The 12,070-nt window shown below is 45.2% G+C and overlaps 1 protein-coding gene across 1 annotated transcript in view; it reads right to left on the bottom strand.

The window, feature by feature from the left end:
• LOC147725476 (uncharacterized) overlaps positions 1-11,271 on the bottom strand; it is a 30,968-nt gene extending 19,697 nt beyond the window's left edge. The window contains exons 1-3 of the mRNA XM_086964456.1: positions 11,151-11,271; positions 10,555-10,614; positions 8,456-9,512 (exon numbers count right to left, since the gene is read on the bottom strand). Of these exons, the coding sequence (XP_086820582.1) occupies positions 8,456-9,512; positions 10,555-10,614; positions 11,151-11,271 (1,238 nt within the window). The remainder of the gene's footprint in view (positions 1-8,455; positions 9,513-10,554; positions 10,615-11,150) is intronic.
• Positions 11,272-12,070: the final 799 nt, after the last annotated feature.

Raw genomic sequence — 12,070 nt, 5'->3', positions numbered from 1 at the left:
CAGCAGAGGGTTACAAATTCAACTTTAAAAAGTCCCGAATTGCCCATCTGACAGTACTATTTTTAGGGTACGAATTATCAAGTGAAGGGAAAAGCCTAGCGGACAACTTCTTAGAGAAGTGCGCTGTACTCCAAGCTCCAAAAACGCTGAAGAATTTACAATCAATACTAGGTTTTCTGAATTTCGGAAGAACTTACATCCTAAATTACACAGAGAGGGTTAAACCTCTCTACGAACTAATTAAACCTGATTTAAAACAAATCAATTGGACTCAAAAACACACAGAAATTTTGAGATCACTGCAAACAGACATGTTAGCAAAAACAAAATTAGATACACGTGACAACACACGCGATCTGGTAATCCGAGTCATCCCAGGAAGATGCGGATTCACGTACCTAACCTCTAATGAGGGAGAAAAGGTACCTATTTCAATTAAATCTCACTTGTACACACAAGCAGAAAAAACATTCAGTCGCACAGAAAGAACTGTGAATGCAGTGCAAATCGCATTAGCAAATGAAAGAGAACTAGCACACGGCAAACGGATTAATATCCTCACAGCGGAATCCGCCTTCGAAGCGCTGTTCAGCCCAGTAAACCTGCCTACAGTGTCACTGAATCCAAAATGGATACAGTGCATAGATTCTCTAGGAGCGGAAGATGTGAAATACTATTTCGCCCCGCAATACACAGAACTGAATGATTTAGATTATGAAGAAGAATATCCTCTGCCAATCGAAATCCTGCCTCTCCCACAATACGCCTGTATAATCTATACAGATAGCTTTGTACAGCATTTTAATGTAGAGAGAAAATCCTACGATGCAGCATGTGCGATCATTAAATGTCGTTGGCTGTGCGGTAAAATCAAACCGAAAATAACAAAAACTGAATCAGTTAAGTACTGTTCGGCTCAAAGAACTGAAATCAGATCTTTAAAGATGGCGCTCGAAAATGCAGAACGCGAATTCCCCACACTTATAGTGTGCGATTCTCATTTTTGCGTAAATTCTTTCAACAACAAACTGCAGAGTTGGATCGAAAACGACTACAAAGATGACACAGGTGCCACAATAAAGCATAAAAAGCTCTGGAACGAGGTAGCTCTTTTACACAAAGAACTACAAATGACTCACGTGATTCACGCACAGAGTCTTCAACGTGATGGCGTTCACGTTGCAGGGAATTCATTGGCTAATACAGCCAAAGCGGAAGCAACTAACTCGGCTTCCGTAGCCACAAAAAAGCGTACAGATAAGTATATAGACGGGGAAACCATGCTGGCAGTAAGAACGACCGTAAAAGGCGACTGTGCAGCACTACCCGTAAACTATCCACTCAATTATGCATACATAATCGATGCAAACTCCGTTCCTTTTGCTCGAATCCCTGGAGTGGGGGATAGAGTAATTCCAAACAGGAGCAGGAGGGGCTTCCTCCTACTGGAAGCACACATGGGGTTGGGTCTGAAACACCAAACAATCAGAGCCTCTCTGAAAGAATTACAATCAGAATACTGGTGGCCAGGAATGAGTATAGATATTCAATGTTTTGCTCAAAATTGTGAAGACTGCAACAGAGATCGCAGTAATGAACAGGCCAGTGTAGTTTCAGGATCCCTTCTAGACAGCATAAGGCGGTCTATCTGCGCAATCAAAGAAGAGAAGCGCGTCCCAGTGTACAACGTTTAAGACGAAATACACTTAAATAATGAGGCCACCAGCGCTCGGCTGACGCTAGAACGGTTATAAAAGATTTGCGAGTCCATATCGGCATATACGCAATTACCACGTTCCATTCTGACCAGGGTCCTGCTTTCAGCTCTCAAGCTTATAAGGAGGCCATGGCTAGCATGGGAATTGGGTTGTGGTATTCTTGTCAGTCATACCCCGGAAGGGAATAGTGTGATAGAAAGAAAAAACCGGGATATAAAGCAATCTATAACTGCGAAGGTATTAGGTTCAGGCGCTGGGTGGGTCAAACATTTAATAAGTGTCCAGACTAGTCTTAACAACATGCCAAGAAATTCTCTAAAAGGTTTCAGCCCATACGAACTATTGTTCGGAATTAGAATGAACGTTCAGGACCTCGATAGTCAGATGTCAGTGGTACAAAAAGAAACAAAGCAGTTTGAAGTAAAAGACCGTTTGGCTGTTTTACAGGAACTGAATGAAACAAGAAAATCATTAAGCAATATAAGTTAAAGCAACAGCCAAGTACCACTGACGAGGCACCACCAGCAACAGCCCCAGCAAGGCCTGTCTGGATTCCAAAGATTGGGGATCTAGTCAGAGAAAAGATCGCGGTTAAGAAGGAATTTGGGCCTTCTTACAGAAAAGCAGTACCTGTCTTGGCAGTCACCGGAACAAGATCAGTTGTGCTACCGCCCCTTGCTGGTAAAAAGGAGAACAGAATCGTGTCCATCGATCTGGTAAAACCACAAGCATGTGGCCTATAATCAACAGTAGGCCCAGTGGACTCCCAAGAAACAACAGAATACCCAAACTTGCAACAATCCAAGAGGTTCAAACTGAAAGACTCATCACATTCGATCAGCCTGCAGTGCACAATGAAGGACTATGCAATAATGCCATGGAACTCGTGCCTCTTGAAACACAAATTGAAACAGTTCGTCAAGAAACACCAGTCTACACTAATGTGGCATCAGAAAGTGCTACCGAGAGACAGATTGAAAGAACAATCCCATCAATTGACAGAACTGCCTCTGGTTATTTCATCAACTTCGACAACTTCTCTGAAGATGAAAATGAGCCCGAAGTGATGCCAGAAACAAAAAAGTCTTTTAAAGAAAAAGCAACGGAACTCTTTCATCAACTGAAGAAAATCTACCTTGTCTCCCCTTGGCTAGAGTTCTGGTTCGGTCTAGGTGTATTTTTCCTCCTGCTTTGGCTCATCATGGTATTATGTTTGGGAAAATTCATTGAAGGAAAATATATTACAATGGACACAGCAAGTCAGAACATCAACCTAGTCCTGAAACCACACAGATCATCCCACGTGAAGAAAAGAGAACTGTCAACAGTAAATGTCACAGCAATTCCAATACCTGGTGGGGTAGTATGGGAGAAAACAGACTATGAGATCTATGGTCCGGTCGAAATCCTGAAGTATCCTCATCAACTAAAGGTTTCCTTAAGTGACTTTGTTACACCTAGTACATTCTCTGATGATTGGGACTTTAACAGTATTAATGACATGATGTCTGATTTAGTAATGTCAGCTAGATTCACAGATCATGATTATTTACAAGGTTCATCTAGTTATGAGCAGTTATTCTGTTACACCCACTATGGGGATCATTACTTGCATAAATCTGCACAGCCTAGAAATGTTTTTATGTATAATCAATGGGAACATTGTTCTACACCACCTAAAAGCAGTTCTAAAGCATTTTTTGAGAAATTCAAATACTTCTCAGGGTTTAACACAAGTGATGCAGAAACGTTTTATTACAAACTGTTAGATAAAACAGGAATGAAAACAATGCTGACAAATTCTAAATTGATATATTCAGAAGCATTTTATGACAAAATGATGACATTTGGTTTTGATTATTGGAAAAATAATATTGAAACGAAAACGATTTGGGGTACAAAAGATTGGCAGGTGCAAGGCATTGAAGCACTATTTAGAACCTGCATGATACCAGAACAAATGTTATTTTTAAATGACAATGTACACCAAACATCCTGTCTTGGCCTAGCTAAGAACAAAGAAATGAAAACACCGTCTATACCAAAGCCAATAGCTGAGAATGCAACTGCAGATAATGAGCTAGACGTGTCACACATTTTACATTTCAACAGAACACATCCTGATTGGAAAAAGTGGTTAATCTGGCCTACAGACACAAATAACTGTCAAGATAGGTTCCTGAATAAAACACAGGGTTTATAAATGACCAGATTAGACTCTAGATATTCCCAGAGACAACATCCAGGAATAATAACAACATACAGTGTAGGTAAACTCTGCCTAGAATGGCTAGCTACATCCACACTGGCTGAAATTAAGCAACACTTGTCTTTATTAAAAGATGGTGCTGATTTGCGCGATTTCATTCTTGGACCACGCAAACAGCGTCAAAAGCGTTTCATAGCGACCAGCATCTATGCTGCTTACAACGAGGCTTGGAAAGTAAAGCAAATTGAAACTGCTGAAAAGATACGAGAAATTGATCGTATTAATTTGGAGAAAACACTTTCTGTGGTAGACAATGGGTTAATGACTCTGTCTTCCAGAATATATTCTTTGGACAATATTGTATCATCTGCCTTTGATGTGATAGACAGAGATTTGCTAATGTTACAACATGGCCAGTCTCAATTACGCTCTATTATAGAACTAGGCTGGACGCTGCAAAATCTTCGTTCAGGCTACGTGCCTTGGCGTTTAATTAACACAACGTCATTGTTTTCCATTTTTAACCTTACTGATAAACAGATCAGTTTGGCACAGAAAGGAGCAGACTATACAATCTTGAGCATCGAGAAACTCGAGCGATTACCATTGACAATGTCAGAGAGTCCTGTCATTGAATGGATAATACACGGGATTATCACAATTCCGATAACAACTTTCCGATTTCATAAATGCCTTGAATACATACCTGCTGGCCAGTATGAACAATTGGGTAAAGGATATATAAAATCCGAATGGAAATTACCATACACTCATTCTTGCTACAGTGACAGCGACAAAAATGTATTTCTTAGTGGTGACAACTGTAAACACTCACTAAGCGGTATACTTTTGTGTCAGGGTATTAATTTACACGGAGCATGTGATGGAAATTCAAACAACCTTTCATGCCACCAGCTAGTCACACCTGCAACTCAGATAGAGCCCTTCTTTATGCAACTCGCAAACGGGAGTTACATTCTAAGAACGGATCACAGGTGCTGTGGCCTCGCGCCCGGACTAAGTTATCTAGTAGAAGTTACGTCCATGGTCAAATGCTGTATGCAAGCATTGTTCCCGAGCGGGCCTCCAGACATAGTGACTCCCATCTGGCCTCGTCTGAATCTCTATTCTATACGAATTGATACATTAAGCAAAATGAAATCTGTGCTTTTACAGACAACAGTGCCTTTAACGTCATCTAAAGAGACGTATGATCTTCTAGTCGCAAGGACGGCTACTGAGGTCCATGACCTTTTATCAACAAATTGCCCCGTGCATTTCGTACAAATGCTCGAGCAACTCCTTAACATGTCTAGTGCCACGAGCATCCCGGGCATATTTAAGACAGTCTTTACAGGACTGCTAACACCCTTCCAGGCAATTTTGGGAATCTTTCCTAATTTTGTGCACTCCATTTTTGGTGGTATTCCACTATTTTTTGGACTCATCGCAGGGATTCTATTTTTGACCCTCCTGCTACGTTATGGCAAGCCTCGGCTCAGACATAGCTCCCATGGGAATGGAAGAGACAATCCTAGCAATGCGCTACAGGGACAGGATAACTAACGTCCTCGGATTGGCCAGGCTGAGAGATCTAAACATGACCTGGTTCCTTTCATTCAGACCGATATGGCAAAATTGCATTTTACCTGTGCTACGGTGTATGCTTTGCGGCGAGGAATGCGTGTTGGACATCTGTCTTTCACTTCCATCAGCAGTACCAATGGACGTCGATACTTTGCTAAGTCCAATAACGGCTCACGCATTGTGTTGTCCCCAGCGGCTACCAATCCTGATGACGGCATTCGTGGAGACTCCTGTACTACAGCCAAGTGGTAACAGTGGAGCGAGTGACAAAAGCAACATCATCCAGGTACGACGTGCTGTGAGCATTGCTGGTCCTGACTTCGATGACGGCAATCATTCTCACACCTGCCAAGTTACAGCGCTATCTAATTTGGTTGAACTATCACCTGATTTTGTAGACCAATTCTTTGCGAGCCTGTCTGATACGATGTTCTCTCCCATAGAGAAACAATAACTTTGTAAACTTTTGAAAAGCTTTCCGACACACAGCGTTCCTATGAACTCTGGATTCGGCCTTCAGTTTTGATCAACAAAAAACTGCCAGGAGCTTTGGTAAACTGATTTTTCTTTGAATTGGACAATTTTTCAAATATTGACCCTTTTCTTTTTTGGCACGAACAATTCTTTGCTTAACGTAAAAACTATTCTTAGAGAACAGAAGCTTCACACTTCTATTTCTAAACACATCTAGAGACATAACAACATTACACCAGCCTCTAGCACACATGTTATTACAATGCATTTTCATGTGATGATTTATCTCGCATTTCTTCTGTCAGAGATACTTGATGTGTAAATCTTTTTGCATAATCGTTCATTGATTTCATATGCAATAATTTTGAATGATTACTATGTTTTAAAACTACGTACAGTACCTAAATTCCATGTATTACAAGTACGCCTATTTCGAATGCATTTATGTATTTTGGGGTGGGCTATGTTACACAATGTTACACATGTATCTAATTGCTTAGTTTTAGTAATTTTGATGGACATGAATTCGTGGAGTGGGTGTCATGTGCTTATCTAGGTTCCTGATCGATACTGTGACCTTATGCCCCTATTCGGCTATAAATCCATTTATTCCCTATATTGGCATAACCGTTCAAGTACGATTTTCTGAAAAGTCATCTCTGGCCTCACACGAGCAAAGCCACAGAGCCACATTCCAGCATGACTCTCTGCTACTTCCTTTGCGACCAATTAGTGCAATGACAGAGCAGCAGTCACTATCTGATATTCCTAGATAACACTCCGAGTTCTTCAACAAGATAAAAACTTAGCAAACCTGGAAATCCCCGCTTGCTATGTTTTGATTAGTAATAGAACTCTAATGAGCAACTGATAGCTGCCACTTCCTAGTGACATCTTTAATTGACGTCTTATGTCCAGCAAACTTGCGTCAAACCCGGCACCTGTCAGGTATAAATATTACCAACGTTGCCTTAAGCAATGTGAGAGCGAAGCTAGCTGCTGCTGAGCGAGAGCTACTGTTGCTGATGCCAGCTGCCTGCATGACCAGTGTTGGTAAAAACTAGCACTCTGTCGCTGCAGCCTGCTATCCTGTGGTGGTGAAGCTACTGATTACCATTATCGCCGCTACAGCGCGAACTGTGGTTCAGTACGCTTGAGGAGCCGTGCAGCCGTCCTCTGCGAAGACATCCAGCCCAGCTGCCCGCGGACGCTGTCACCCCTCCTTCCTCCCGACGCGCTGAGAGAAGCCGCTGCCTTTCTCGTGCAGAGAAATCCAGTCCCGGCGCTTCCGGTTTACCCTCGCAGGTGACTGGGATATCGAGAGAGACCCCTGAAGGAGATACCAATCCTCCATCATTCTATTCAGAGGTATGGTGTTGACTAAACCCTTAGAAGAGAATTCTTGAAACAGACCTTGGCAAAACCAACTTAACTTAAGCTACTTACTTACTCCCCCTTCTCACGTGTTAGGCTTAGGTCAGGCACACCGGGGTAGGCTTAGTTAGAAGCACCAGTTGAGTATGTTAGCCTAATGTATATATGACTGTATATATGTTTTATTACTTTTAAACCATTGTATGGCTAAGAAACCATATCAATGCTTTTACAGTTCTATTTCGCAATTCTTATCTTACTGTACGTACTTTTTATAATAACAGTTATTGCAATTGTGGCAATACATTTCTCTTGTATGAGAAGAAAGACTGTTCAATAAATGTTACCCTTTATTGATACACGCCCGTCTCTCTATTCTCTACATATTGTGAAAGTAAACTGCACTAGACTGACTGAGTGAAATCTATGTCTATTGTTTCACACGACCCTAGAGATCGACTCTTGATCTGAGGAGCAAAGTTGTCATGTTGCACGGTTGTTGGAAAACTGAATCCCTTCTTGTCTGTGCCAGGGAAGCTGATCACTTCCTATGCAGAGAAGAAAGTTTCCAGTGACCTCTGAGCTAGTTGGTAACACAACCCAATTAAGTTTAGCATAGTCAGTGGAGGCCTGGAATATCCGCAGTTCCACGTCGATACTACTGTTTATGTTATTCCAATGCGCAGGGCCTAGTGGGAAACTAGGAACTACACTACACCTGTGCCCACCCAGCCTTGTGTTCCTGCCCCAAAAAAGTAATGTAAGACAAAAACGCCCCTTCGTAAGCTGTCTTGGTCCTGGGGGCTAAGCTAGCAACCACGAGGTCCTGTAATCTGGGGCACCAATCTGCCAAAGTACTGCCGGGAAGTGAGCCGGAGAGGGGTCTGCTGCAGGAAGATGTTCCCTGAAAACCTGCATTTTAAAGCGAGAGAGGGAGTCAGCTGCATTATTGAGAATGCCAGGGACATGCTTGGCTTTGAAGACCACATTCATTTTCAAGCATTGCAACACAATCTCCTTTATCAGGCGCAGTATGAAAGGACAGCGTGCCCCCTGTTGGTTTATGCACTCAACCACAGTCATGTTATCTGACCAGAACACCACTGATTGATTACATAGGTGTTCGGGCCAGACCTTTAATGCCACCCAAATTGGGAAGAGTTCCAGGAAGCCAATATTGGTGGTCAGACCCCATGCTCTCCATTCTTCCGGCCATCGTTGGGCAACCCACTTGTTCCCCAGGATGGCGCCAAAGCCCACACTACCAGCCGCGTCTGTCCATAGACCCAACTCTGCTGATGTGGTGGGAGGACCGGGCCACACTACCCTGCCATTGAAGTCCTCCAGGAACGCCATCCATATAAGCATATCCTGGCGAACCTCAGATGACAGCCTCGTGCGGTGATGTTTCTCCCGTAGTCCCTTCATTGCTTGGGCAATGGAGCGTGAGAACGGGCGTGCCATAGGGATGACCCGTAGGGCGAAGTTCAGTTGCCCCACCACCTCCTGTAATTGTTGCAAGGAAACCTTGTGTTTGCGTAGGCATTGACTTAGCGCTGCTCTAAACCTAGACACTTTGTCCCTGGGCAACCTGAAGCATCCTACCACTGAGTCAATTTCAATACCGAGAAATTCCAAGCAGGTGGATGGGCCAAATGTCTTCCCCGGCGCTAGCGGGACCCCAAAAGCCCGCATGAGCACGCAAAATTCCTGCAGTGCCCAGGCACACTCCTGAGAACCCGCCGCACCTAAGAAGAGAAAATCATCCAGGTAGTGCATGACCTGCTGGTGGCCCGTCGCCTGTCTCATGACCCATTCTAAGAAGGAGCTAAACGTCTCGAAATATGCACATGATATGGAACAGCCCATGGGCATGCATTTATCCATGTAAAACTTATCCTCAAAAGTGAAACCTAGAAGATGATGATCAGCTGGGTGGACCGGGAGGAGACGGAAAGCAGATTCTATGTCTGACTTTGCCATCAGGGCCCCCGGCCCCAAGGCACGCAACAAGTCCACCGCCTGGTCAAATGAGGCACATTTTACACTACAAATCCCTTCATCAATCGCATCATTCAAAGACGCTCCTCTGGGCGCCGACAGGTTGTGGATCAGTCTGAACTGGCCCTTCTCTTTTTTGGGAACTACTCCTAGCGGTGAACACACAAAATTGGGGACAGGCACCCTCACGAAAGGGCCAGATATCCTGCCCAGAGACAGTTCTTTGCTAATTTTTGCGGCCACCACTGTAGGGTTGTGCTTTACTGACAGTTGATTCTTGCAATGGGCCCTACCTGTGTACCCCCCTGCCGGGATCCTAAAGCCTTGGGAGAAAACTTCCTGAAGTAGTGTGGCTGCTGTGTGGTCCGGGTATCTATTTAACCATGGTATCATTGCCAAAACATCTACAGGCGTGGGGGTACCCAACCTGTTTGTACTACACTGGCTTTCCTCTTCCCCTCTGACCGTGGTTGCCCTGCTTGGACCTGCAAGATGATTCTGGGTGTGAGGGGTGCCCACAGTTTCCGCACGCATGTTTAAATCTACAGGTGCCCGGGGCCCTTGTGCAGGTGCGCCTATTAAAATCCCAGCACACCCCTTTCTTTTCTGACCCGCCACCCCTATTCTTACCCGGGACCTCACCCGCTTGGGGTGGTCGAAAGGGCTGCTGAGGTCTAGCGGAAAAAACCTTGACTGCACTGGTGGACTGCTGGGGGGGCGAGCTCTCTGAGAATTGCTGATGCCATGACATAGAGTCAACCGTGTCTCATGTCAGTGATGGATTAAATTCCAAGGCTTTCCTGAAATTGACATCATACCCTTTCCACGCATCCCCAGAGTACTGTTCACTCCACCCCACAATCCTGCTCTGGTAGCATGCCAATGGCGCCTGCACATTGGGGGGTCGTTCGGCCTTGATAGCCGTGAATACTGCAAAAGCCCTGATCCAATTAAGTAGAGTTTCCTCCACCCTAAATCTAGAACACTGTGCCCTCCATTCACTTGGATGCATCCACTCCTTTAGTGTCTTAGCATGTTCCATTTCCCTATTGTCAAGCAATAATGAATAAATGTACACATATTTATCAGCCCAAATCATCTCCTTCACAGTTTGTGACACATGTTGTGCTAAATTCTCACTCCTGGAGGGTATAGAACCATCTCCCAAGAGAGGCAGCGCCACCTCCTTACCATTTCCGGGCACCTGGGCCGGCTGCCCACCATCTCCGTTCGGTTGGGCGGGACTGGAACCTGCGAGGGAAGAAGATGAAGGCACCGCAGTACTGTCAGCTACCGCTGCAGATTTAATCTTTTCCACCAATTTTGCCGCTTCTGCGGCATGATCTGATGAAGCCGGTAACACCCCCCCTTTTGTAGCCACGGCATCAAGGCCGTTATCTGAGATACCAGTTCAGGGGGGATTGAGTCTAAATTGCCTGCTGGGACTGCCGGCGCCACCGGAGGCATAACCAGTGGCAGAGGTGCAGGAGGCACAGGCGTTGCCGGTGGCGGCAAACCCGTAAGTGGAATGGGCACCACGGGTGAAGGGGCAGGCCCGGCAGGAGGGGGCACCTGTGGATTGACAGGGGCTGGCACTGCAGGAACAGGAACATTTGGCGTAGGTGCCAGAGGAGCTGGAGCCGCAGGAACAGGTATAATAGGTACCGGAACTAACGGCTCCTGGGGGGGGGGGGCATTGTACCTGGGCTTCTTGGCCCTAGACCTCTTAGGCGGGGTAACAAAATCCCCCCTTGGCAAGGGGGCCGCCCTCTGGCGAACAGGCCTACCCGATGGGCCAGGAGCCTCATCAAACCTCTCATTAAAGCGGGCCTCTAATTCATCAATTTTCCCCAATCGCTTGTTAATGTTGCTCATTTCCAGCATCATGGTCTGCATCATAACCTCCATCCTGGACCCACCTTTACCACCCCTTGGCCCTGGCATGTTCAAAATCACCAAGAACTGCCTACACTCCTAGTGATACAATTGAGCGTACTTGCCCTTTGTACCTTCACCAGATGGAGGATGTCCAGGGGGCTGTAAGCACCATGCAACGGCGGCCGCAACACCACCGGCTTATCCGGCTATGTCAGGGGTGAGTAAACCTAGTGTAGACCCACCCGGCGGCAACCAGGAGCGATGAAATGCTAGCCCCCCGTTCTCCTCCTACCGACCAATCCTGCGTACTCGCCGCCGGTATTGTGTCCGCAACCGCGTCCTACGTCCACCTCTTTGAGCTGATCAATTGACTGCAGCGATGTTTTCTTTAATTGCCTGCAATAGAAAAAATATCAGTACCTGGGAGTATGAGGCTAAAGCAGTTGTTGAAACCAGCGCCTAAAGAGGGTTGCAATACCTGGAAGTTTGACCCCCTTTTTTATCCCCCCACCTCAACACTGTCTTTGCCTGTATGTCTTTAACAATTTAAACGAACACCCCAGGTTTCTGTTTACAAAAGGGGGGCAAATTCAAACAATCACACTGGTAGAAAGACCCTTGTTTCCTAATTAAAACGACCCCAAAATTGCAGTCATTAAATCAAAGGCATCCACATAAATTCAAAAGCACCCTTTCCCCAGTTCTCCCATCCAGGTGCTGCCCTGATCGACCCTGCTTCGCAACCTACACAGCTCCCCTCCGTGTAAAGGTTCAATTAAAATTCGACCCGTTTAGCCAACAAAGGTTGTGGTGCTGAGCGCGCGAAAAA

Source organism: Lissotriton vulgaris, chromosome 3_2, assembly GCF_964263255.1.
Source record: "Lissotriton vulgaris chromosome 3_2, aLisVul1.2, whole genome shotgun sequence".
Taxonomy (NCBI): domain Eukaryota; kingdom Metazoa; phylum Chordata; class Amphibia; order Caudata; family Salamandridae; genus Lissotriton; species Lissotriton vulgaris.
This window is presented reverse-complemented; position numbering and strand designations above follow the sequence as displayed.